This window comes from Gopherus flavomarginatus, chromosome 20 (assembly GCF_025201925.1).
Source record: "Gopherus flavomarginatus isolate rGopFla2 chromosome 20, rGopFla2.mat.asm, whole genome shotgun sequence".
NCBI classification, from domain to species: domain Eukaryota; kingdom Metazoa; phylum Chordata; order Testudines; family Testudinidae; genus Gopherus; species Gopherus flavomarginatus.
In genome coordinates, this window is record NC_066636.1 from 19,443,253 (window position 1) to 19,470,227 (window position 26,975).

General features: G+C 53.6%; 1 protein-coding gene across 4 annotated transcripts; it reads left to right on the forward strand.

Moving 5' to 3' along the window:
• The first annotated feature begins 3,929 nt into the window (after positions 1 to 3,929).
• On the forward strand, positions 3,930 to 25,843 carry CA14 (carbonic anhydrase 14). Of its 4 annotated transcripts, XM_050930405.1 has the most exons (11): positions 3,930 to 4,197; positions 9,420 to 9,440; positions 12,596 to 12,775; positions 16,232 to 16,371; positions 17,617 to 17,712; positions 18,248 to 18,314; positions 21,671 to 21,828; positions 22,212 to 22,320; positions 22,976 to 22,996; positions 23,468 to 23,552; positions 24,268 to 25,843. In XM_050930405.1, exons 1-11 carry the CDS (start codon positions 4,140 to 4,142, stop codon positions 24,350 to 24,352), a joined length of 1,020 nt encoding a protein of 339 aa, XP_050786362.1. In that variant the 5' UTR covers positions 3,930 to 4,139; the 3' UTR covers positions 24,353 to 25,843. The 4 variants fall into 4 exon arrangements, with proteins under 4 accessions (XP_050786362.1, XP_050786363.1, XP_050786361.1 ...); XM_050930406.1 differs by lacking the exons at positions 22,976 to 22,996; positions 23,468 to 23,552; positions 24,268 to 25,843 and adding an exon at positions 22,443 to 22,604; XM_050930404.1 differs by lacking the exons at positions 22,976 to 22,996; positions 23,468 to 23,552; positions 24,268 to 25,843 and having other exon boundaries at positions 22,212 to 22,604.
• Positions 25,844 to 26,975: the final 1,132 nt, after the last annotated feature.

Sequence of the window (26,975 nt, forward strand, 5' to 3'; positions counted from 1 at the left end):
AGTTCAGTCAAGTTCTGCCTCAGTTTCCCCTACATCCCCTCTAGGCCGAGTCACCCACTTTCTCCACCGCGGATCAGACCAACGGTCATCCCCATCCCCCAGCCTTGCGGAGTCTAATTCAAGCTCTTCCAGGCATAATTACTGCAGTTTCGACCTTCAGGAAGCCAATTCTCCAACCCCTCAGGAATAAGGCAGGTTAGGATGGAGCAGTCCTCCAGGGCCCATCTCCAGGCTGCCCACCCGAGAGCCCATAATCCCTCTTCTTCGGCTCCTGTGCCCCTGCTCCAAGGTCTCCACACCTCTGACAATTCTCTGGGATTCTTGTTGCTCTTCTCCTGAAGCCTTCAACTCGGGGCTTCCACTCCCCAGGTCCCTCTGCCTGCAGGTCACCGCCCTGTTCACGGGAACCTCTCTCTAGAGTCAACCCTCTTGTTCGTGAGCTCAGCCTGCGCTGGTTCCCCCTTTGCACCAGCCGTCTCCTTGCCAGGGCTGCCCTCGCTCTGGACAGCTCTCCAGGAGCTCTCTTCTGCTGCCACAGCGCTCTCTCATCAGCTATCTGGGCTAGGTCTCTCTTGGGACTCCAGCAGCCCTCATCAGCTCCTGGCTGTTCCTTCCTGCTCCCGTTCTCATCTACTGACCAGGTCTTACCAGGCGCCTTCTATCAGACTCCATCAAAAGGCAACTAACTAGTCCCAGGTGCACTGGTCCCCTTCCTTCTCAAAGAGGCCCGTCTCCCAGTGACAGATGGCCAGTGAGAGTGCCCAAGAGATAATCTTGCTATTCGAATATGGTCCATGTTATGAAAAGGTTTGGGAGCCCTACATCTATTGTATCCACCCATCCACTCTCCTGAGCACCAGTCACCGTGGCTTAGGGTGTGACCAGATGTCCTGATTTTATAGGGACAGTCCCGATTTTTGGGTCTTGTTCTTATTACGCCCCACCCCCTGTCGATTTTGCACACTTGCTGTCTGGTCGCCCTACCGTGGCTCCTAGGGGCTGGATGGTTGTGTCCGCACATTCCAGCACTAAATCGTTCAGAGGACTGCACGTACCCAAGCCAGTTTTACCTGGCGAACTGTTTACTGGTCTGCTTAGCAGGGCAGGACTCCCCTTGTTGCCCTGCGACTCCTGCCCAATGGCTCCCCAAGGAACCACATAGTAAATCTTGAGCCAAATTGGCACGGTGTTCCAGGAGCAACTACTGCGCCAGCATTACACAGGAGCATGACGCCCTCACTTCTGTCATCTTGAAACGGCCTGAGAAAATGTCAGCTCCCCAGCAGATTCTGCACGTCGGAGTTTCTATGAGCTGCAGCCAGGCCGAGAACTCAGCGGGAAGTGAACAGGAGCATAAAGCCTGGCAGTAATACTAGCACGCACTCTGTCCTTTGCTTTGTGTCTAGGGACATTGTCTTGATTCCCTGGAGCGAGGGTTTTACTTACTAAAATAGCCTCACCTTATCTGGAAGCTGCAGTTACCCATTGCTGTAACAGCGATTGGCAAAGGTGAATTCATTGAGATGCCCTGCAGTTCTAGTATTGTGAGTGGACCCATTCAGTAGATCAGTCCACTGAGGCACAGAAAAGTGAGGCTGCCATGGGGTTAACCCTGGGAAGAGAACCCAGCAGTCCTGGCTCCCAGTTTCCGTCTCTGACCCCTGACAGCAGTTGCTGAGAGGTGGGTCCCGATCCAGCAGGAAACTGAAGTGAGCCCAATGAACCATTTCCGGTGAGCCAGGGAACAGAGATCAGACAATATCGACCATCTGTCACTCATGGGCAGAATTGGTTTCAGTGACCAAGCTCCATCTCCCATTCCCAGTCCCTCTAGTCAGCCAGCTCCTTACTTTATCCTGACTTGCAGTGCCCCCTGCTGGTCTGCCTGGGCAGAGGTGGGGATAGAACCAACACTTTTGTGTGCACACCTTATTTTTTCTAGCGTGAATCCACTGGGGACCAGAGTCAGAAGTGAAAGGCTGGGCCCTTGCCTTGGCCCCCTGACCTATTGCTCAGTAGCAGGCATGTTCCAGGGCATCAGTGGCTGGGCTCCCTTCTATTGTCCTCTCCTGTCCCCTCTTCCTCACTGCAGAGCTGAGTGTGGAAGGAGAACTCAAAATTCACTGCCGAAAGGATTCATTAATGCAGAGTTAAGGCTGCCCCTTGCTGCACTGTGTCCTTCTAGCATGCTGAGTTCACCTACACTCAAACCACTGAAAACCAGGAAATTCAGAAGTAAGGTTCACTCCACCCCAGGCCCTTAAGTCTGCCCCTCTTTGAGCAATGTCACAACCCACCCCCACAGCCATCACAGCACCCTACCCTTCCAGATGATATTGAGCCCCACAGGAGTGTGCAGCTTCCCACACAGACACTCCAACCTGCTCAGCCTGCATTGATTTAAATAGACTAGGACAAAATTCTAGGTCAACTCTGGTCATTCCACCCTGCCCACTTGAAACTTCCCTCAGGCAGCTTCTTATGGCTAATCTTTGCCTCCTGAGCTGCTGTGTCCTGCTAAACTATAACACTCCACCCCAGAGGAGGCTGCATTTCAGCGATGGGTAAAGTAAATGATCTGTCTGTATGGTACTTTATATGGCCCTGCATTGAGTGGGCTCACTGCTGGTGCACCTCCTTGTGGCTGGGCATCACATGGCAGGCTCTCCTCATCTATAACCACCCCCTGCCCCCAGCCAGACCAGCCCTGTGGTGTTCTGCCTCTTCTTGTGACTCTGCCCTCCAGCCCATCTCTCTAAAGTCTCACCCCTTGCAGGGTGTTGATGTCGTGTACGAAGAGTGTGCCGCACAGCTCCAGTTATCAACACTGCACCTTCCACCCGGCCTTGGCTCCTCTGCAATCCCACCCTTCTCTCAGAGCAACGGGTTTCCCATGTCAAAACCCCAAACAAAACAAATCAACCTCTGTCCGTCTGGGCTTGAGCACTGGGTCCTGCTGGGCTCCCCTCAGCTCCCGTTACAGGATAACATCCCTGGAGCCTGAGTCCTTTCCCAGGGCCTGTCTTCTCTCATCCAGCTGCCTTATTGTCCCTTTCCCAGAGTGAGGGAACCCTAAGCCACTCAGAGTCCTGCCTCTGTAGCTTTCACTCCCTTCCATCCTGAAGAAGGCCCAGCTGGCTGTGATAACAAATCCAGTCTTACCACACCCTCCTGGGACAACCAGGTGGGCTAACTGAGCTTAAAGACTCTTGTTAACCCTTTGTTTACATGGGTGGGGCTTACACCCCAACACTGTAAGATCTGATCCCATCACAGTCTTATAAGGCTGTTAGCCACTTGGGAGGCAGGGCAGGGCTGCTATCCCCATTGTACAGGTGGGGAAACTGAGGCCCAGCATGACTCTGTGACTTGCTCTAGGTCACCCAGGGAGAATGCAGCAGACCAGGGAATTGGACCTGGGTTTTCCAAGTCCCTAAACTAGCATCCTAGTCACTGCTCCAGCTTTCCTTTCTAGAGACGACCGCATTCTTGTCCCTGTGTGACCACTCGGTGCTGTAGAATGGAGAACTGGGCCTGCCGGCTGTAAAATATGTTGGCTGCAGGATGCCCTGTAAAGATCCTTCCTAGCTGGAATCTTTTACACAGGAGCCACTTGTATCCCACTTGCATCCCAATGCTGCATGTGCCCTTCCTACCTTGATAAATCTGTTTCTGAAGTCGTGGGGTGGGTTCTTTTGTTTTGTTTTTAATCCAGCTGAAGGAAAACAAATTTGCAAAGCGATTTGCCTGGCCTGGGCTCTGAGCCTGGCCAGATTCCTCGTGTGAAGTGCCACAACTCAAACATTGTTGGGACAAAGTATTTAAGGAGCTGAGAACATCACCCAGGGCTGGAATGGAGCTGCCGCCGGGAGCCACCTTAAAACCTGCTCGCGGCTGTCGCACTGCCTGAATGGCAATCGTGAGTGGCATGAGGTCTGTGTTCTGGAGTCAAGGGGAAAGTGGAGAATATCGCATTGGTCACCAGACTTCAGAGCTGCTGGGGCAGCAGTCTGTGCCTTTCCCCTCCAGCTGAGGCAGAGAAGAGTGGGATCCTCTCTGGGGCATATTTATTATCACCCCCCCCAAAAAAAATCAACTCCCCCCGCCAAATCACCTGCCACGACTCTGTGCTTTGGAAGATGCTTCTCGCTTTAATCCTCCTGCAGGGTTTTTCCCATGCCCTGGCTGCAAATCAAGGTAAGTTGCATTCCTTTAAAGACATGGATGTCGGGCTCAACTCAGCCTTGCCACAGCTCTGGGTGCTACTGCGGAGGGGGCATGGGGGGGGCTGGATTTTTTTTGAACCCCCAAAGCGTGTAGCACTCTGTTCCTTTCTTATGTCCACAATGGAGCTACTGTTCCAACTCCTACATGCCACTCAGCCTTTTCTTTTGTCTGCTTTAGAAACCAATTTCCTAAACAAATGGCACACCAACGGCATTGTGATGCTTTCCAGCCAGTCACAGACGTGAACAAACTCCGCTTACATGTACCCCGCAGAATTTCTGCAAAGAGCCTAGGTTACTAGTTATTCCCTCCAGGCCTGATCCTGCATCCTCAACATCAGTGGGCGCAGGATCGAGCCCTCCGCTCCTTGCTCCAAAGACATTACACTGGGATCAGGGGCGCTGGAGCAATTTTTATAATGGGGGTGCTGAGAGCCCTTGAACCAAACTGTAAACTCTGGATATAATGGAAACCCCTGCAAGCCAGGGGGTGCGACAGCATCCCTAGTTCCAGCACCTATGCTGGGATCCGATTGAGTTGTGCGCTAAATTGAAGCGAGTAGCCTTCAGAGCAGGGGTTAAAGCCTAGAAGGTGTTGAGAGAAAGTGTTCAACAAGCTGGCTAATCACTGGCATGCCAAAGCTCTCTTTACAGGCAGAATTTGAGGCCTCTCCTTAATCCTAATGCATTTCGCAGGGGCATTTCTTCCGAGGTTATTTATTGTGGATTTCTTTGCTGGCTGTCGACAGCTCTGAATCTCCTTCAATATTTGTGCCTGACTCCCGTTGACTTACATGGACACTGCAGGAGCCCGTTGATTGATCCTCGCTGATTGTGTTTTAAAAATATAACCCAGAGTCGGTGAGCTGTAAAATGCCACCAAAAATGTAAATATCGGCTACATATTTATATATACACCCCAAGGCTCTTTAGGAAATCACAGTCCCTTATTCCAGCAGACATATCCCCATCTGGATAAGAGCTGAATATCCTGGACTCAGCACTTTCCAGGATTGGGGCCAGTGGTCAATACCAGGGCCTAAATGTCATGGGGGATGCTGCGTGGGCTTGGGGTGACTGGAGTGCTGCATGGTCCAGGGGATGTTCGCTGTAATTAATATGCATCCAGGGCTGTGACCCATTTTGGTGCTGGTGAGGTTGAGTGTGTACCATATGTGTAATTCACCTGGATTTATGGGTGTTCGGGGGCTGCTCTTTGATGCTTGAAATGGTGGAGTCTTTAGAAAACTGACCCTAAAGGGAAGTTGTGTGAATCCAAAATTCCTGTGATATGGTCATTTCCTGGGCTCCGCAATTCACCTTTCAATCTGCAATCTGGATTATTTGTTTATTTAGCAAAGCGGGCCATAAACGGTAACCTCGAACACTGTGCAGCGGTCCTGACTCAGGCAAAGCTCAGTGGGCTGCGTAAAGATTTTAAGACATTATTAAAAAATATAAGGCAGTTTCAATGCTGAAATCACTTCGTATCTCAATGGATTTGGATCCTGAGGATTTTTCTCTGCTGCGTGGAGCTAACCCTGTGATTATAGCATGGCAAGTAGAAGTGATATGTTGGGTAGATGAATTCTGTTCTTTGATCACTAGTGATCAGTAGCTAAAACGGTGCCAGGGCAGATGCAGCAAGAGGGCAGAACAGTCGGCTTTCTGAAAACAGGTAATAAGGACAGCTGGACAGAAAATGCTTGGGATTTTTCCATGGAAAATTTTGATTTTTCGTTGAAAGATTTCAGCTGAAAATTGCCCCAAAAGTAAGTGTGTGTGTAAGGGGGGGAGTGCTGAGAAAAAAACAACCCATTGGGTTTTGGCCAAATATTTTCAGTTTTCTGAAGAAAAATAAAAAAATGTCAAGGGAAAGCAGACACGCTCTACAATCATTTTCATTTACTCATACCCCAATTTTCAGCCAGACCTTTAAATAAACCTGATTTTAGCATGAAAAGTAACTCGCCAAGTCCCAGAGGATGGGACTGTTCCCAGCGACTGTGTCCTGTGACTTTCTGTTTTTCATTTACACGGTTCCCACTGGAATCTTCTCATCAAGTGCCTGATTCAAAATTTGCTGTAAGCCAATGAAAAGATTTCCATAGACTTCGGATCAGGCCCCAAACCTGTCTCATTAGCCTGGGAACAGACTGGAAATCCCTTTCTCTAATGGCCTGACTATGATTCTAAGCCTTGGGAATGTTGGGTTTGTGCAATGAAACACTCCTGACAGGTCTGTAGCAAAATAGTAATAAGGCAAATAAATGACACATAGAGAGCCACATAGGGCCCGATCCTGCTCTCACTGACATTACAGGCAAAACACCTAACACAGCAGAGACGTATCGTTTGTTTCATTTGACTGTTTTCAAACTTAGGCCAGATTCTGCTCTAAATTACCCCAGTTTAAAGCTGGAGTTACTCCACCATCTTCAGTAGCATTACTCTGGATTTACACCCATGTAAACAGGAGCAGAATTTAACCCATTATGCACAAAAGGAGACGCACCAAACAAAAGTAATAGGCTTGCAAAGCATTCCCACCTCTAGTCCCAGAGCTGGGCTCTGCAAACAAGCTGCTCTAATAGCTGTGCACTGCTTGAGATGCACATAAACATCAGCACTGCACCGTCACGGCTGGGCGTGAAATGGCTGCAACCTGCTAATTTCTGCGAAGAAATGTCATCTCATCAGCTCACCAGGCCAGCCGCCGCCCCTCTTATTTGAACCAAATGCTCCCTTACCCACAAGTGAGCCAACTGAAATCAGCCAGGCTGCTTGGAGTGTAAGGCAGTAGGCAATGCTAGTCATGATGGAAGAAGGAGAGGTGATTGCACTGCTTTATGCCTTCCTGGTGAGACCGATGCTGGAACGCTGCATCCAGCTCTGGGGTCTGCACTTTAGAAAGGATGTTGAAACACTGGAGCAGGGGCAGAGAAGAGCCACACACAAAAAAATTTGAGGGCTGGAAAAAAATGTCTGACAGCAAGAGACTTCAGCAGCTCGATCTGTTGAGTGTATCAGAAGGAAAATCAAGAAGTGACTTGATTACGGTGTGTAAGTACTTTCACGGGGAGAAAACACTGGATACTCTTAATGTAGCAGAGAAATGCAGCCCAAGAAGCAACGGCTGGAAGCTGAAGTCAGACCAATTCCAATTCAAAGCAGGGCAGACTTATTTTTTATCAGAGAGGGGGTTTAACCAGTGGAACAAATCACTTGGGGAAATGGTGGATTCTCCAGGTCTTGAGGTCTTTATAGAACAACTGGAGGCCTCTCTGGAAGACCTTGAGTCAAACACAAATTACTGGGCTTAACATGGGAACTGGCCGGCCTGGTATACACAGGAGGTCAGACCAGGTGATCTAATGGGCCCTTCTGCCTTCACAGTTTCTGGCTCTGATCCTTATAATTTAGGTGGGTATTTCTGGGAGAGGCCTCTGTCTGGGAAGTGAAGATTCACCCCGATGAGAAGACATGCGTGTGGTTTGACTGGGCAGCAAAGGGGCCCAGCTGTCCCTGGTTAGCATTAAGAGAGGATTAGGAATTGAATCAGCCCCATAAAGTTTGTTTCCAACAGTGGCCAGTACAAGCAGCTTAGAGAGCGTAGCGCAGACGCTGAGCCCGGTTCTCCGTTGTCCTGCCCCTCACACTGGCCTTTGCACCAGTGCAAAGTGCTACTGAATTAGACTGAGCAGCTGGGGGTTGCTGGCAGAGACTGCCTCAAGGTGCAGGGCAGGCAGAGAATGGGTCCCTTTGAATCTCTGGCCCTGGGGTGGAAAAGCACAAATGACCCCATGGTTCTCTCTGCCCCCAAATGCCTCTTTAAATGCGTTTACCTAGCTGGGAGGTTAATTTTAGCTCGGGTCAGGGAGGCCTCAGTGGAGCTCAAGTCTCTGCCACCGAGACCGGCTGCCCTTTTAACAGAGAGCTGCTAATCTCGCCCCGCTCCGGCCCAGCCTCGGCTTCAGTTTCTCCTTTTCTGCCCATGTCCTTTTCGTTTGGGCGCAAGAGTTTTAGGAGTAGTGGGAGAAAGCGGCGCAGAGATGGGACTGAAGGCAAATGCAAGCCCCTGGTGAGTGTGTCTTACGAGAGCCCGATCTGTGACCAAGCCCCAGAGGACAGGACTCGATTATAGCCCCAGCTAGGAAAGGTTGAGGATTTGCACTCATGCTTTTAGTTCCAGAGGTGCCTCGTTCCATAGGCGCCGACTTCCCCTCTGCTCAGTGAGTGTTCGACCCCCCTCCCGCCCCTAGTCCCGGCCCTGCACCACCTTCACACTGCCTCATTCCACCCCTTCTTCAAAGTCCCCGCCCCTTCCCGCCCCCATTCCAACTTCTTTCCCCAAGTCCCTGCCCCTGCCCTGCCTCTTCTCTGCCTCCTCTCCTGAGCGCACCATGTCCCCGCTCCTCCCCCTCCCTCCTGTAAAGTCCTAAACACCGCCAAACAGCTGTTAGGCTGCAGGGGGTGGGAAGCGCTGGGAGGGAGGGGGAGGAGCGGGGATGCGGCGCGCTGCAGGGGGGAAGGAGGCGAGGATGGGGGCAGCTTGGCTGCCGGTGGGTGCGGAGCACCTGCTAATTTTTCCCCATGGGTGCTCCAGCCCACGGAGTCGCTGCCTATGCCCCTTTCGATCCCCGATGCGTTGGCCAGAAAGAGCGGCCGTCACAGCAGCAGGGCCGAACGTGCTAGCCAGGGTTTGACTGTTTGCTCATCCTGCACTGGGAGCAGGGTGACCTCTTCCCAGCCTGCTGTTAGAGGAGCAGTTAAGCAGTTAAGCAAGGCAGGGCACTTCAAAGAGAAAAGGAAAATAAAACCTGGACAACAATAGGGTCTGGTCCATCACCCCACTGAAAGCCACTCTCTTTTGATGTCAATGGATGTTGGCTCAACATGTTTGATCCCAAAGCTTTTGGGGGGAATTATTTCCCAAGGCGGAAAGGCAGCCACTTCTGGGGTGGAACCTGGCAGCTCTTTAACAGCTGCATGAAATCTCATTCAAGAGAGGGAGTGAAGGAGGATACTGACTGAGACCACAAGGGTGGCAGGATGTAAGGGCAAGGGGTTGGATTTGTCATGGATCCTGGGGAAAATGCTCGGGGGTCTTTAAGGCTTACAGGTGGGAGGGGATATTGAGGCAGACTCAGAGTTAGTTATGCTGAGTAAGTGCTTTGTTTGCTTGCTTTGCAGGTTCCCACTGGACATATAGAGGTAAGGCTGGAAGAGGATTTTATTCTGGGCTTTCTCCCATTCAGTTCCTGCTCTCCCAGGCCCCAGTTCCCTTCTGCTAGCTCAGCGGGGCAGGATGCAATGCCTTCCTGCCAAGACCATGCCTATGCTGGCTAGCAGGTGGCAATGGACGGTGATTGATGTTGCCCCTCCTACTGGGGATTGAGTGCACTATTTGTGCTGCCTGGCAGAGAGCTAGGGGTCTCCCCACAGACGCCTCCTGCTCGTGAGATGCTCAGACCAAAGAGGCCGGACCATTCAGGGGGCACTGCAGAGCGGCTCTTGACCTGACCCTGGTCTTTTCCAGCCAAGGACCTTCGAGTGCTTTGCAAGGCCTCAGTGATTAAACCCAGCACCCCATGCAGGGGGGACACACTACTCCCATTTACACAGGGGGAAAGGGAATGACTTAGCGGTAGACCAAGGAATAGAACCCAGAGATCCTTGCTCCAAGCCTCCTTCTCTAACCACTGTGCACCACTCTCTTCCAGAGCAGAGACTAGAGCTCAGGGATCCTGGCTCACTGTCTTGTGCTAGACCCCAGCCCCCTTCCACAGCGGAGAAAAGAACTGAGGAGTCCTGGCTCCTGCTCTAACCAATAGACCTCACCATTTCCCAGACCCAGGAACAGAACTCAGCGGTCTGATTCCCACTGGCCTCTGTGGGTGTTACTCATGTCCTGCAGGGGGAGAACTGGCCTCCTGGGTTCTGTCCCCAGTTCTGAGAGGACAATGTGGTCTAGTGGTTAGAGCAGGGAGTCTGGGAGTCAGGAGTCCTTGTTTTTTTTCTCAGCATTAGGAAGGGGAGGGTTGGAGCAGGGAGGCCTGGGGCTTCAGGACTCCCGAGTTCTGTCCCCAGCTTTAGGAGGACAATATGGTCTAGTGGTTAGAGCAGGTGCACAGTGACTCAGAACTCCTGGACTCTATCCCAGGCTTTAGAAAGGAGTATGGCATAGTTACAGCAGGGGAGTGATTCATCTCTTCCACAGCAGGACAGGTTTCCAGGGGTCCTGACTCCTAGTCCCCTGGTCTAACCACTGCACCCCAAACCCCAGTCCTTACCCATTGCTTTAGCCCTTGGTCCCTGGCTTTGCAGGAATTTTGGGCCTCCTGGATTCTCCCCCAACTAGTTCCCATGCTAGAATGGCCCCATTGTGTTCCCGGGGCCCTTATGTAACAATGCTAGATCCACCATCCAGATCGCCAGCTAACTGCCTGCAAACCTAACAAATCCAATTAGCACAGAGTCAGCGCATATCTGAAAGTGCAATCCTGCACCAGCTGGGCACGGCTGATCCCACTGCACGGGGGTCAGACGTAATCCTCACCTAAGCTTGGGCCCTGAAAGCACAGCATTGTGCAGGAACCTGGAAAAGCCAGCAGCGGGGACTCGTTTGACCCTACCCGACGCTGGGGGAGAGGGAGGCAGGGAGGGGACTTTGGCTGAGCAGGCAAGCCCATTTGCCTCAGCAGACCCAAGCCACATGTGAGACGCCTGTGCATTTTTTACGTGGCAGACATGGATGTCGGGTGCCCTAGGCCCAGAAGCTTCTGGGAGCTCCTAGCAACTGCCAGATGGGGCACCAAGAATGCCTGTATTTTGTGGGTATATCTGATTTGGAGGTTCTTTGTTTTCTGGGTAACTTCAGGTCCAGGGCCAACGGAAGAACAATGGCACAGTGGCAGGAAAAGCAAACAGCTTTATCTGTGCTTCCCCGGTTGGAAAATGTTTCCAGCAAACTAATTACCATAGCAGAGATTACATTCAGATGCAAATAACAGCGGGGCTCTGGCCTCCCTTCCCAAGCTGGGTCCTTCATACAAAAGCCTCCTCATTCAGCCAGAGCTGGAGAAAACCCAATTTGCCTTGTAGTGGCCTTGGCGAGGCAGAGTCGCCTTTTAAAAGCGGCATAATTAGGCTGGTTCCAGCCCTGCCAGATAGGGACACTCAAGGGAAAAGTGAAACAGGCATAGCCTAGACAGTGACGTGTTATTATAACCACTTATTCACAGTTATTTTGATTTTTGGCATTTTCCTGAACAGAAAGAGAACCTCTAACCAGGGCTCTTGCGTCCAGCTCCTCAAAGGTCTTTAGGCGCCTAATTCCCCTGGTAAATAGCTGAATCCAGGTGACTTTGCCACACAGGCCAGCATTTGTAAGTGCTCAGCACCCATAATGAGACCAGATTTTCCTAAGTGATCAGGGTGCTTATCAGCTGTTGAGGTCTTTGAAAACCCAGCAGGGCATGTCATGGTGGGAGCTGAAAGCTACTGGAAAGCCATCTCCAATGGAGGGTGCTGAGCAGTTCTGAAATTCTGCTCTGGAGCTCCTAGGAAAATCTGGCCCATCGGGAAAAATGCAGCCATACAAAGCAGATTATTGTGACTGATGCAGCCACTAGAAATGGTCTTGGTGCCAAGCCAACCTTCACCAAAGAGCTTCATGTCTAAATCCAAACTGCCTCTAGAAACCCTGGCTAGAGTTTGTCTCTACTGAGGGTTTTATCTGTCTCCTGTCCGAGCACCTGCCAAGCATTTATAGATTGATCCTCCTGGCACCCCCCTTTGGAAAGCATCATTCTCCCCATGTTACACTCTGTGGCAGCCAGGTCTGAACCCAGCCTTTCTCCTAACAGAGGACTGGTCCTTGCACGAGTGAAGTGAGGCATAGCTGTGAAAAGCTTGGTGCTATGCGGGGGAAATTGCGTGATTCAGTGGTTACGGCAGGAAAATGGGAGCCAGGACTCCTGGCTTCAAGGCCCAGCTCAGGGGCGGTGGTGGGAAAGGGATCTGGTGATTACAGTAGGGGACTGGGCATCAGGACTGCTGGGGTGTCCAACTTACTGCTGCTGCGTGACCCAAGGGGCAAGTCACGTCCCCTCTCCATGCCCTCGTTCTTCCCTTATGGAACAGGGATTGTCCCTTCCAGCTGCAGCTCCTGGGGGGCTTTGAGGTCCCTAGCTGAGAGGCGCTGGTGAAATGCTGAGCATTGTCATGGCCACAGCTGTGTGTGGCGCATCATGTGAAATCACGCTACGGGGGCCAGAACTGGTCCCCACACAAATCTAGCTGGTAGAGACACCTCCCCGCCCCCTTCCCAAGGGGCTTGACCCCCCCCTTGCACTCTCTGTTTTCAGGCCCCCACGGCCAGGAGCACTGGTCAAATGACTACCCGAACTGCGGGGGACAGGCCCAGTCCCCCATTGATATCCAGACCAAGTCCGTGCAGCACGACCCAGCCCTACCGCCTATTGAGCCCCAGGGATACCGGAGCCCTGGGGTTGGGGCCTTCACCCTCCACAACAACGGGCACACAGGTGAGGCTGCAGTCGGGGTGGAGCGGGCATTACCCCAGGAATGGAGGGGCATCTCCAGGTGGGCTGGGACCCTCCTGTTTTAATCTAGGAGCCTTGAGAGCACTGTCCGTGCCTTCTCCGTGCCCCTCCGCAAAATCTCAATGCTCAAAGCAACAGTCTTCTCCTTCGCACCCCCAGGCCTGCCTGTGCCCTCCCCTCGCTGGCCTTTTCCATCCCTGTCCCTGCTGCTGGCACGAGAGCCCCCTCCTCTGCTGCTCCCCTGCTGCGGCAGGCTCTCCGTAGCCCCCTCTCTCGGCAGCTGCTCATCCAGTTAAACCTCACTAGGACATGCAGGTAATGCCCCATTGCTGACTCTGGCCCCCCAGCTTCCTGCATGGCACCGGGAAGCTGTCAGCCATTGCCCCATTGCTGTGGCACCGGGGAGCTATCAGCCATTGCCCCATTGCTATGGCACCGCAGACTGGTCAGCCATTGCCCCATTGCTATGGCACCAGGTGGGGAGCTGCCAATGATTGCCCCATTGCTATGGCACCACAGACTGGTCAGCCATTGCCCCATTGCTATGGCACCGGGTGGGGAGCTGCCAATGATTGCCCCATTGCTATGGTACCACAGACTGGTCAGCCATTGCCCCATTGCTGTGGCACCGGGTGGGGAGCTGACAATGATTGCCCTGTTGCTTTGGCACCACAGACTGGTCAGCCATTGCCCTGTTGCTGACCCCTGGCTCTCAGTCCTGTTGGGGTCCCAGGGACATGCCATTTGGGGAGAAGTCAGTCTCCTTCCCCAGGAGTTTCCCTTGGGAATTATAATCAGATCCAGCTGGTCCCACCCCCTGGAAAGGTCTCACACTGGGACCCTCCTGAGAGCTGGGAGTGCTGGGTGAGGGTCATGCACGGCAGACCAGCCAGCCCCAGTCCCAAAGTGGGGCAAGCTCGCCCACCAGGCACTAGACTTCAGAGCCCAGTGCAGCGAGGCCCCTTGGCAGAGCTTTGCCTGCCCCTCCAGGATGGGCAGTGGGGAGAGACAGCCCTCTGGAGAAAGAGGAACCCAAATCAGTGCACACAGGGCATGGCAGGGACTCCCAGACTCGCTGCTCAGCCCCTCTCAGCCCAGTGCATCACCCCCAGCCTGGAGCAGGGGAGAGTGAGTGAGGTGCTGTGTTGGAGGGGGGTGTTGGCATGCAGTTGTGGCTGGGGGGGGTATGTGGAAAGGGGAGTGTGTGTATGTGTGGGGTACGACAGGATGTTTGTGTGATTCATAGACTCATAGACTCTAGGACTGGATGGGACCTCGAGAGGTCATCGAGTCCAGTCCCCTGCCCTCATGGCAGGACCAAATACTGTCTAGACCATCCCAGAGAGACATTTATCTAACCTACTCTTAAATATCTCCAGAGATGGAGATTCCACAACTTCCCTAGGTAATCTATTCCAGTGTTTAACTACCCTGACAGTTAGGAACTTTTTCCTAATGTCCAACCTAAATCTCCCTTGCTGCAGTTTAAGCCCATTGTTTCTTGTTCTATCATTGGAGGCTAAGGTGAACAAGTTTTCTCCCTCCTCCTGATGACACCCTTTTAGATACCTGAAAACTGCTATCATGTCCCCTCTCAGTCTTCTCTTTTCCAAACTAAACAAACCCAATTCCATCAGCCTTCCTTCATAGGTCATGTTCTCAAGACCTTTAATCATTCTTGTTGCTCTTCTCTGGACCCTCTCCAATTTCTCCACATCTTTCTTGAAATGCGGTGCCCAGAACTGGACACAATACTCCAGTTGAGGCCTAACCAGCGCAGAGTAAAGCGGAAGAATGACTTCTCGTGTCTTGTTTACAACACACCTGTTAATGCATCCCAGAATCACGTTTGCTTTTTTTGCAACAGTATCACACTGTTGACTCATATTAAGCTTGTGGTCCACTATGACCCCTAGATCTCTTTCTGCCATACTCCTTCCTAGACAGTCTCTTCCCATTCTGTATGTGTGAAACTGATTGTTCCTTCCTAAGTGGAGCACTTTGCATTTATCTTTATTGAACTTCATCCTGTTTACCTCAGACCATTTCTCCAACTTGTCCAGATCATTTTGAATTTTGACCCTGTCCTCCAAAGTAGTTGCAATCCCTCCCAGTTTAGTATCGTCCGCAAACTTAATAAGCGTACTTTCTATGCCAACATCTAAATCGTTGATGAAGATATTGAACAGAACCGGTCCCAAAACAGAACCCTGCGGAACCCCACTTGTTATACCTTTCCAGCAGGATTGGGAGCCATTAACAACTACTCTCTGAGTACGGTTATCCAGCCAGTTATGCACCCACCTTATAGTAGCCCCATCTAAATTGTACTTTCCTAGCTTATCTATAAGAATATCATGAGAGACTGTATCAAATGCCTTACTAAAGTCTAGGTATATCACATCCACCGCTTCTCCCTTATCCACAAGGCTCGTTATCCTATCAAAGAACGCTATCAGATTAGTTTGACACGATTTGTTCTTTACAAATCCATGCTGGCTATTCCCTATCACCTTACCACCTTGCAAGTGTTTGCAGATGATTTCTTTGATTACCTGATGTGTGTGTAAGGAGGGGAGTGTGTATGACAGTGTGTGTGAACAGAGAGGGGGTGTGTATGTGCATATGTGGAGGTTGTGTGTTTGTCTGGCAGGGTGTTTATATAGAGAGGGCAGCGTATATGCAGAGTGTGTGTTAGTGTGGAGTGGGTCCATGGGATGGGGTGTGCTTGTGTGACAGGGTGTTTGTGTGGAGGGGGTGTGTTGGTGACAGGGTGGTGTGTGTGTGTGACATGCGAGTGTGGGGAGATGCATGTGTTTGTGTGGAGTGTTGGGGAAAGTGGAGTACGTTTTGTGTGTGCGTAGGGAGGTGTGCTGGGGTATAGCAATATAGGGGGTCAGGAAGGGTGGAAGGGGTGTCACAGCATTGCCAGCACTCGTACCTGTCTGGCAAATATTGGGATATTTAGCATTGGAGGCAGGGTGAGACGCGAAACTCTCAGCTTTGGAGAATAGTTTCTAGCCCACCTGGTTCTGGAGAACAGCTTGAAAACCTGATCCGAGTGCTCCCAGGGACCAGAAGGCAGGAAAAGACCCTGCCCCTGATTCTTTGGGTCACATCTCTTGCTGTCGTGGGGCCAGCTTTGGCATTCTGAGGCCAGGACTCTTCCTGTTTGAACGCTGTGGGTTGGTGATGCGGGATGCATGACGGGGGCCTCTCCTGAACCTTCTGGCTCCTTGTCCAGATCCCAAAGGTCCATTGCCCTGCACTGCACCCTCTAGCATTCCCAGTGGGAGGCAGATGGCCCAGCGTGGCCTCATCTCTGCTCCCCCTGGGCCTGAGCCTCCCAGCAGGCATTGGCAGCAAGGGCCCTAGGATGTACGGGGTTGGGAGACTCCGTGCTGTGCACTAACACCCCCTTGGCGTATGTCCCCGCAGTGGAGATGTCCCTGCCCCCATCCATGTTCCTCCGGGGGCTTCCGCAGACCTATGCGGCTGTCCAGCTGCACTTCCACTGGGGCAACGATCAGGACGAGGGGTCGGAGCATCAGGTGAACGGGGAGAGTTTCCCTGCTGAGGTGAGTGTGCTCCTGCCCCAGGGTTGGGGGCCAGAGGGCAGTTTTCTCATTGCACTGGGAACCACCAGCACCTTATCCTCTCCCTTCTTAGCCAGATCAGCTGGGCAATTGGGGCCAAAGCTACCCTGGGTGCAGCTCCACTGAAATCTATGGGGTTACCGGGACCCATCCTCCCCCCAGGCCACAAGACCTCCCCTAAAGCCAAAGAGTTTTAATTGGGGATGGAGGAGGAACCAGTTACTCCCTCCGTGCTGGTACCATCTGGTGGATAATCCCCACCCTGCCAGGTCTCCAGTTGGAGTCGTGGCAGGGGAGATTGTGCCTGGAAATGCCGCACTGGGGCTGGGGGATTAGAGGGGCCGGTGGAGGTGGTGGGGATTAGGAGAAGAAAGGTCCTGTTCTACCCCCTGGAAGCCACCAGTGCTCAGCACTAAACTGCTTAACGCTTGTGGAAGAGTCTGATGCAACGTGAGTCTGAATCCAGCCTCCAGCTTCCAATACGATCAGCCCTGGTGGGGCTACCACAGTGCATTTACCCTGCTCCCCCCCATCCTCCTCTCCCTGGGAGGGTTTGCATCTCAGGTGCAGTCTATGTTTGTGTGGGGAACAGGCCAGCACACGTCTTAGCAATCAATGCAGCCACTCAGGGGTGGGGTCAGTCCTGGGCTGGGGCCCCAAGGTCACCGATTGAGATCCAGCCCCATGACAGAGAACAGCGCTGCTAGGGCCCCGATCCTGCAGCTGTTCCTCATCCGAATGGGTCCTGAGTCCCAGGAAGGGAAAGTGTGAGCATGGCCTTTCGGGCTCAGGAGCTGGCGGAGTGCTGATGGCTTCTGCAGCGGAAGGTGTGGCTGCTCGTCCCCTCTCGGGATCGGGCCTGTTGGGGCTGGCAGGTTTGCAGAGAGCAGCGCGGGCCCGGGATTGGGAGTGAAAGGTCGGCTGTAGGAAAAGGGAAGGGGGAGGCTGACTAGCAGGCGGGGTGTAAAAAGGTGGGGTGTAAAACCCAGTAGCCATTTCCCGCTGGCCCTGACTTGCCAAAGGGCAGCTTGGTCCAGTGGTCAGAACACTGGGGAGCCCTGGATTGCATTCCCAGATCTGCCACTGAGCCCCCTGGGGCAACCATAGGCCTGCGCCTCTGTTCACCCCATGAGCGGATGGTGCGTGGATACTTCACTAATGGCTGAGAGACGGAAGGGGGCCCCGAGCGACTGCGCCTTTAAGAGACTGCCCCCCCTTTCGCCGCAGCTGCACATCGTGCATTACAACTCGGAGAGCTACGCCAACATCACCGAGGCCAAGCAGCAGGCAGACGGCCTGGCCGTGCTCGGCATCTTCATCGAGGTGAGCGCCCTGCCCATGACCCACTTAGGCGGGGCAGCCCTGGTGGGTTCTACAATGCAGCCAGCCTTGGGGGAAGCGGGTAAAGCTTGTGCAGGCGACAGCCAAGCTTTCTCAGGGGATGGTCCCCTGTAGGCTACAGACCATCACCAACTTCCTCAGCCCCTGCTCCAAGTGCAAGGTGCGCTCCTCCTACCTGATGTAATGTAGGCACCCAGCAACCAGCGCTGGCCATTTAAAACAGCAACCCTACCAAATCAAACCACTCCACTGCATATACACCTCTTCCCCTGGACAGAGCGTGTGAGAGAAGGAACCCCTTGAGACACATGAGAGTCACGTGGCTCAGTGCAGGACTGGAAGGTGCTCGGAGACTGCTGTGCTGAGGAGGTTCTAAGACCCCCCATAGAACAGAACGGGGCAGGCCCCCACTCAACCAGCCATATAAGTGGGCCATCCAGCCTGGGTGTCTATTGTGAGCTTCCCCCAGGAGCTCATTGCTAACCCACAGCCTCTTGTTCTCCATTCCCTCCATCAGGTTGGTGACGTGGCCAACCCTGCCTATGACAACATCTTCAATCAGCTAAAGAACATCCAGTATGCAGGTGAGGCCATCGGTTCCCAGGTGGGTGTGGGGCCTGGCTGTGGTACAGGGAGAGGAATTGTTTGGGGGGCCAGGGGTGAAGCTAAGAGGATGGGATGAGACTGAGCAGTAGACAGTACAGGGTACATATCAGGGCACATTTCCTAGCAGTGAGAGTCATTAGATCCTGGCACAGACTCCTAGATTTTATGACCAGAAGGGCCCATGAGACCATCCAGGCTGAGTTCCTGTATCACACAGGTCAGAGAATCTCCCCCGTTATCCCTGATATTGGGCTAAACACACTTCCGGTCTGCTCCAGAGGAGCATTTAGTCTTTGGCTGCAGACATCAAGAGATGGAGAATTCCCCGCTTCCTGGGGCAGTTTGTTCCAATGGTTAACCATCCGCACTAGTAAAGATTTGTGCCTTATTTCAGCTTTGAATTTGTCCGGCATCAGTTTCCAGGCAAGGACGCCTTTCTCTGCTAGATTAAAGAGTCCACTGTTGCCTGGCATTTTCTCCCCACCGAGGCACCTGTAAGTTGTAATAATTCACCTCTCCAGCTTGTTTTTGACAAGTGGATAGCCTCCCCTGGCACAAGGCGCGCATGGCTAGGTTGAGACGAGAGCTGGGTGCCCAACTCCTCTAGGTGCCTTTGGTAATGCCAGCCCTGGTCTTTCGGCTAAACGGACCAAGTCCCAGAGCCCAAACTGTGTAGAAGGGTAACTCACTGCCAGCGCAACCCCTCGCAGGTGGGCATGGCGTAGCAGAGTCTTTTCCTCTGGTGTCTCCAGCTGACACCACCCCACCCCTCCTGACTTGGCCCTCTGGCCTGCTTGCACATGGTCCCAGCCTTTCCAGAGTGAGCTGATTCACCATATAGATAGTCCAGCTGCTGTGTGTTGGGTCTTCAGACTTAACAGTCCTTTGCATCCCTTCCCACCAGTGCCTCCATAACATCTCCCTTGGAAACCCAGGCCCTCCTTCTCCACCTGGTTCCCTTCCAGCCGAGGGACCCTGTAACAAACAGCTATGGTCTGTCTGCTCAGACTCTTGGCTTCCTCCCTGGCCTACGTCCTAGCCCAGCCTGCCTCTCAGCCTTTCCACTAGCCTCCGGGTGCGCCCCTCCACAGACCCCAAAAGGAAAACGCAGCAGTCACAAGGAACAAAGCACACTGGCAGTCCCATGCCAGGCCTACCTGCCCAAGGAAGGCCCTGCTGGTGTCTAGCAACCTCTGAGTAGCTCCAGGTCTTCTTTCAAGGGGCTAGTGCAAGAGATGCTGCTCCAGTCAGCCATTCCTGGGCTGGGTTTTTCCTCTTCCAACCCCTCCCTCCAGGCTTGACACCTCGCCCAGGTGTAACAGGTGGGGCTGACTAAGCTCACAGTCTCTCATTAACCCTTTCCCAGCCAACGTGGGGGTCTGTATATCCCCATCGGGAACAATCCAACAAGCTTACACAGGATATTCTCTGCGCTGAAACGCGGCTGCTGCTTTAACCAGCTGCCCGGCTCTAAGGGTAATACCCTGAGTCTAGGAATGGGGCTAGACCATGGGTCCCTAACCTGCAGCACGTGTGCCAATTTTCACTGGCATGCTGCTGCCAGCCGGGGTCCCGGCCGCCCCGAATGGAACCCTAGGCCGGCAGCGGGCTGAGCGGGGCTGGTGGCCGGGACCCCAGCTGGCAGGAGACAGTGAATGGAATCCCAGGCCGGCAGCAGGCTGAGCCACACAACTCGCTGCCAATCTTAGGTTCTGTCTGCAGGTGTAGTGTGTTAAATTTCTCCCCGTGGGAATGTGCTACTTACAGAGCACCAGGGCTGCCAGCCCTAAGTAGTACATTCCTATGGGGAGAAATTTAATACACTACACCCAGGTAGGGAAGGCTATGCCTCCCCAAACCGCCCGCCCCCTCCAACTTCCCACCCCCTGACTGCCCCCCCTCATAACCCCTGACCCATCCAACCCCCCCCGCTCCTTGTCCCCTGACCGCCCCCTACCGGGACCCCCCCAACTGCCCTCCTTAAAACCCCCCACCCATCCAACCCCTCCTGCTCCTTGGCTTCTGACCACCCCCTCCCAGGAACCCCCACCTCTATCTCCCCCCTCGGGATCCCACCCTCCCCATCCAAGCCCCCTTGCTCCCTGTCCCGACTGCCCCAACCCCTATCCACACCCCTGACAGGCCCCCCAGGACTCCCACGCCTATCCAACCACCCCAGTTCCCCGTCCCCTTACCATGCCACTCAGAGCATCAGGACTGGCAGCAGTACGTAGTACAGCGTAAGTAGCACATTTCTGTGGGGAGCAATTTAATACACTACACTCAGCCCCGCTCAGCCCACTGGAGTTCTCAAAATATGTTCTCGCACCCCCTTGTCAAAAATTACACCACAATCAGCTTAAAAACTTGAAAACTTTGTATATTACAGTAATTGTTTAAAAATGTGTAATGTTAATAAATACATCGGTTTGATGAAACAAAGTAGTTGTACTTACATGCCTGTGCTTAATTTGTGTTTTCGATGCTTTTTCTAAAAAAATCTCACAGATCTCGCACCCCCAGAAAGGGCATCTGTCGCACACCCAGAAAGGGCATCTCTCGCACCCCAGGGGGTGCATGCACCCCACGTTAAGAACCACTGCATTAAACTGATAAGATCTGTTTTAGTTTAATTTTAAATGAAGCTTCTTAAACATTTTAAAAACCTTGTTTCATTTACATGCAACAATAGTTTAGTTATATAATATAGACTGAGAGAGAGAGAGAGAGAGAGAGAGAGAGACCTCCTAAAAACGTTAAAATGTATTACTGGCACGCGAACCTTAAATCAGAGTGAATACATGAAGACCAAGCACAGCACTTCTGAAAGGTTGCCGACCCGTGCGCTAGACCCAGCGCTGGGCTACTGCTGCAGAGAAGCAGCTCTGGCTGAAAGCAGCGTGTGCAACTGCGTGGGATTTAATGCCCCTCGTTATTCACTCTTCACGCTGGGCGAGGTTCGGATCAGGGGATGGAGGATGAGCACCAGGATCTGCATCCTAGGCACTCACTCAGGCAGCAGATGTGACCCCTTGGGACTTTGGTGGCCAGGAGAAGAGACTCTACCCTCCCTGCGTCTTCGTGTGGCCGTTGGCATCTGCACCAAGTGGGTACGGGGGGGGAGGGGAGGGAGAGGAGCACGGACAACAAAGCTCCAAATGTTGGCCCTCGACTGGCTGAAAAGTGTGAGAGAGCAACTGTAAATAAATAGCAGCTGATTGCCCAGGGCCCATTCACGGCCAGACCCAAGGGGCTCCTCTGCAAAAAACGTCAGACTGGCTCGGTGGAAGCAAATTTGCGTCCCTAACACTGTCCCCTCCGGCACCCCCTGCAGGTCAGAATGTCTCCATCCCGCCCTTCGACGTTCATGAGCTGCTGCCCAGGAAGCTGGGCCACTATTTCCGCTATAACGGCTCCCTGACCACGCCGCCCTGTTCCCAGAACGTGCTCTGGACTGTCTTCCACCAGCGGGTGCAGATTTCCAGCTCCCAGGTACTCGCTGTCATTTGGGCAGGATGCCTGTGGGGCTCAGGGGTTCTAAAACAGCTGCCCCGTTAGCATTCAGATTGCCACAATGCCATGAGTCACAGACAGCTGGTGGGGGAGGAGGGACACCCCAGAATCTAGGGCTAAGTGGGTTGGGATCGTCTCTTCACTGAGCTGTGGAGAGTGAAAGGTGGTCCCAGGACTTGGGGGGCATCTCACCATGCTGTGTATGAGGGGCAATCCAGGACTTGGGGAGGCATCTCTTCCCCATGCTGCATGTGGGGAGTCAACCCAGGACTTGTGGGGCATCTCTTCCCCATCCTGTGCATGTGTGGGGGCACCCCAGGACTTGTGGGGGGGCATCTCCTCACAGCTCCATTCTCTTCCAGCTGGAGGGGCTGTACTCCACCAAAGCTGCGAACTCCGTGCCTCTGGTGGACAATTACCGAGCCCCTCAGCCGCTGAACCAAAGGGTGGTGTTCTCCTCCTTCCCCGTGGGTGAGTGCATCGGGCCTAGCTGGCACAGATGGGGGGTGGCTGCAGAGCCTGGCGAGAGGAGAACAGGGCCCCCCTTACATTTCAGCTGGTCTGGGGGATCTGACTCCTGTTTCTCTCCACAGGACGTAACTTTCTCATTAAGCCTTCAGCTGCTACCTACCCCCACAGACCCCAGCCCAATTGCAGCAACCAGTTTATGGAGCGATGCCCCAACCTATATCCAGGTAGAATCCAGCTCCAAACACACAGGGCTCTAACTTCAGAGCCAAAGGGCTGGTGGTAGCATCAGGGCTTCTATCTTCCTGGCTAGAGTCGTTTGACCAGACTGTGCCACACTGAAGAACACACTAATGGACTAGCTGTGTGGCACTGCTGCCCTCTGCTGGAGAGAATTAGAGTTGCTCACCTGCATGTCATGAGCCCTGTACTGCACACAGCGACTGGGGATTCTCCCCTAGAGACAGCAGGGCTGGGCTTTTGGATCAGGAGGGTCTGAGTTCTAGCCCCATTGTCACCATGCTGTGGCAGCAGAACGACAACTGGGAGGTCCCAGGAGGCCACGTGTTTGTCAGAATCTAGCACAGGGCCCGAGCCTGGCCTGCGCCCACATGGGGCATTAGAGATCATCAACATCTGCCTCTCTCTTCTCTTGCAGGTCCCTCAGCCTACTCTGCAGGTATGGCCCTCTCTGTTATGCACAGTGGGGCTAGGAGGGGCCCATGGTGTTATGTTCATGGCAGATGCATAGAGACTTTGAATAACACGCAAGAACCCCAAAACAGAGAGAGAGAAAACAGGCTGTTCCTTGAGGCGTGACAACCCCTCTATTTAAGCTGGCTCCATCCAGAAGCCTCCCCCCCATACACACCCCTGCCCCCCCTTCTTAAAGGGATAGCATGCAATTCCAACACAGTCCTCAGCAGAGCATGTCTGCCACTTATCAGCAATGGGGAGCAGCGACTCTCGGGTGGGCAAAAGCCTGGGGATCCAGGAAAGAGCAGCTGGGAGCCACTGGAGTGTGCTGTCACCGGGAATGACTGGGACCCTCCCTCCCCCATGGGTCGCTCCATCCCCCGATCGCACTCTTGCCTCAGAGAGCCCCCTCCCCGAGCGCAGCCCTTACCTTCCCCTTTCCTTCCTCGGGCAGGCGAAATCGTTGCCATCATTTCTGGGACCCTCTTCGGCTGCCTCAGCATCTTTCTCACCATCCACTTTGGGATGAAGAGAATACGGTGAGTGGAGGGGCCTGAGCCCAGTTATAGCCCTGTCCTAGATTGTGCTGTTTCAGCTCCCCTGCCCCACATGGGTGTGTGTGTGTGGGGGGGGGGGGGGGGGGCTGCGGGGAGGGGGCTGGAGCTGACAAAGGGCAGAGACTCAAACACCTGTAGCTTCCAGATCCCAGCCAGGCTCCAGCAGCCTCTGTCAGCAGAGCCGGGCAGTGCCTGGCAAAGACCTCAGGCCAGGCCAGAGCCCCAGCTGGTGTAAATGGGTGTCACACCATCTTAGCTAATGGGGGCAGATCCCCAGCTGGGGCAAATCAGCTGTAGCTCCACTGGGGCCAATGCAGTGATGCTGATTTACACTAGCGGTGTGTCTGGCACCCCATGTTCCCAGGCTGTGCAGACATCCCACAACTCAGATCCCCTCCCACCCATCTCCTCAGTTATTAACCAGAGCTGATCGCAGCAAGGGTGCAGCCTAGGTGACCAGCTGCAAGAACAGGGTAGCCAGAGGTGGAACGGGCACACAGCCCCTATAGGATTTGGGGTTGCTGTGGGGGTGGAACGGGCACACAGCCCCTATAGGATTTGGGGTTGCTGTGGGGGTGGAACAGGCACACAGCCCCTATAGGATTTGGGGTTACTGTGGGGGTGGAACGGGCACACAGCCCCTATAGGATTTGGGGGTTACCTTACCATTTCTGCTCGTCTCTTCCTCTCGCGCCAGAATGAAGAGGATCCGGGAGCAAAAGGATGTTGTGTTCAAATCCTCTTCCAGCCGTGCAGTATCAGGCGACAGCCACCGCCCCTGAACCCCAAGACTTGCCCCAACTCCTCTGCCTCAGCCTCTGTGGGGCAGCGACACAGACACCCCAAGGGTCGGCAGGCCTGGAGACGCGCTAGGCAGTCTAGCTGTAGAAGTAATGCCCATGCAGCCCCAGGAGGTTCCCCTTCAGGGGTTGCTTCCCACCCAGCCTAGGGAGGGCACACAGAGCCACCCCCCCAGGCACCAGGGCCCATCCAGCCTGGGGCTGGGAGTGGCTCATAGCAGTTCCCATCGACTGCCTGCTGGGTGGCATCTGTGAGACGAGTCAGTGGGTCTCAGCCCAGTCCCCGTCACACAGCACAACATATGGCCCCGTCACACGAACCCACCAGCAGGGCTGGTACTGCCAGCAGCCCAGGGGTTTTGCATACTAACCCCCCGACCCCAGTGCACCTCCGCCTCAAGGCCAAGGCCCACGAGCAGGGCAGTGGGGACCAGGGAGGGGAAGTTTGCTGTGCTGTTTACCTGGAGTGTACCTGCTCTGTGGTATAACTGGGTGTCAACCATACATCTCTTGCCCGCAATGAAACCCCCAGAACAGCCTGGGTAAGCAGCAATGCGGCGTGGGGGCATGGTGCGTGACACACTGCCGCTCTCCCTGATGCTGTCGTGTTGCACTGCAGAGTGGGTGTGGTGCATGGTACAGGGACGCTGTCTTCCCTGACACTGCAGCTCGCGGATCTAACCTCCCCAGGCCGAGGGTCCCTTCCCTCCGATAACTCTCTCCCGTGAAGGCCTGGTTGCCATTCTGCAGTGTTCAGGCAGGCTACACAGCTCCAAGATGCAAGAGCGAATCCAGCATCCCTGGCCCTGCAGCGGTCCTGTCTATGTCCCTGCCCCCGGGCTGTCAATGCACTGGGGAGAGGCAGCATCTCTGGAGCTTTGCAGGCTGCTAGCAAACACAGCAGTTCAGGGCAGGCAGGGTTGTTCCCCTGATGCTGGTCTGGACACAGTGGTTCTAACTGGAAATAAAATGCCCGGCCAAGTCTCTCCAGCTGTTGCTGTCAGAGCTTCCCCCTCTCCAAGAAAGGGTTAAAACTAACCCACATCCCAGTGTTCATCCCTTAAAGCTGCACGGTGCTTAAAGATCCCCAGGGAGGGAGTAGGAATTACTCCATTTTCAGCATACGGGAAAGTCTCTCCTCTCCCAGCTGCTCCAGTCAGGCCTGTCTATTTACCCATTGTCCCTAAGTGCTGCCCTGTCCAGCAGCACAGGGTATTTGGCCAGGAGGTCCCTGCAGCCCCCTTCCCTCCCTTGGGGCACAGCCCACTTTCCATCACCCCCACTCCAGCCCCCTCTGAGGGAGGTTTTTGGGTATAGCTGAACTGTCAGGGGTGCAGACCTACAGCGCTCACCCTAGAACTCAGTCCCGATTTCTCAGAGGGGTCGCTCGCTGGGCTGCTACGACCCAGCTAAGCCAGGGAAACAGGGTCAGACATTGAGCTAGCTGGAGAAGCTGTGACAAACCATATTGCAGGGGGAGATGCAGAGGGTTCAGGTTTTGATAGAAATGCAAAATCCGGCCATTCTGCCAGAATTTTGTTTCAGACAAAGCAGGTAGGAGCAACAGTGAAGTGGCCCAGGGTGACATTTTGGGAACAAAACGTTTAATTTTGTTTTGGGGAACAACTTGCCATAGTTTTTTAAAACGTTGCTTTATGTTCTCTAACCCAACATAAAAATCAAGGAGTGAAAAATCAAGAGGTTTTGAGCACCGAAGTTCCCTGGAGAATTTGGAAGTTTTCAGTTTTTGTTCCAACGTGGCACAAAGCCAGATTTAGAAATCTCAAAAATCCTTTGTGAAATGGAACTTGTACCCACCCCGCAGCGCCAGCTGGAGCCAGGACTGCTTTGCCTCTCTCTGGACTTGTCTATACGGTGCATTAATCCACCCCAGCTGGGGTGTAAATTCCAATGTACACCAGCATTTCACACCCTAAACTAGGCTGTTTGGGCCAGGCTGCCACGCACTAAAAGTTCCCTAGTGCATGTTAAGGTAGGACCGTTTGAAAGGGGCCTACATTAGCGGGTTCTAGGGAATGTTTAGTGCATGCCAGCAGGGGCCACAAGGGACAAGCTGGTGCGCACTAGAATTTACGCCACACCTGGTTTCATGAACACACTGTGCAGACGAGCCCTCATTCATTGCCTTGCTGTTTTTCTAGCACCCTCAGTCCCGAGATCTGAACCATCGACCCTGACAGCGTGATGAGTCTTTATTTCGGTGACAGGGAAACAGAGGCAGGGAAACATCACCCATTAGTTCTTGCTAACAGCTGCCAACAACCCAGAATGCACATTTAGAGGCAGATGCCCAGAACCCAGTCACCATGGCAGAAACACTGCTGCATAGACAAACCACGGCCTGTTACTCAGGAGAGGCAGCTGCCTCCTGCATTGTAGGACTGGTGTGAACTTGCCAAAGCCCCGTGCTCCCCCTGCTGGTGGCTGGGCACTTCCAAACCCTGCTTCTCGGCTATTCGATGGGTAAGTTCTGCATCACAGGAAGCTGGGAAAGCAGGAAGAGAGAATAAAGAGCAAGTCTGTGCCACAGAAAGCTAGTTAGAGAGTTCTACTCCCACCCCCTATCGCCAGCTGGGCTGCTCAC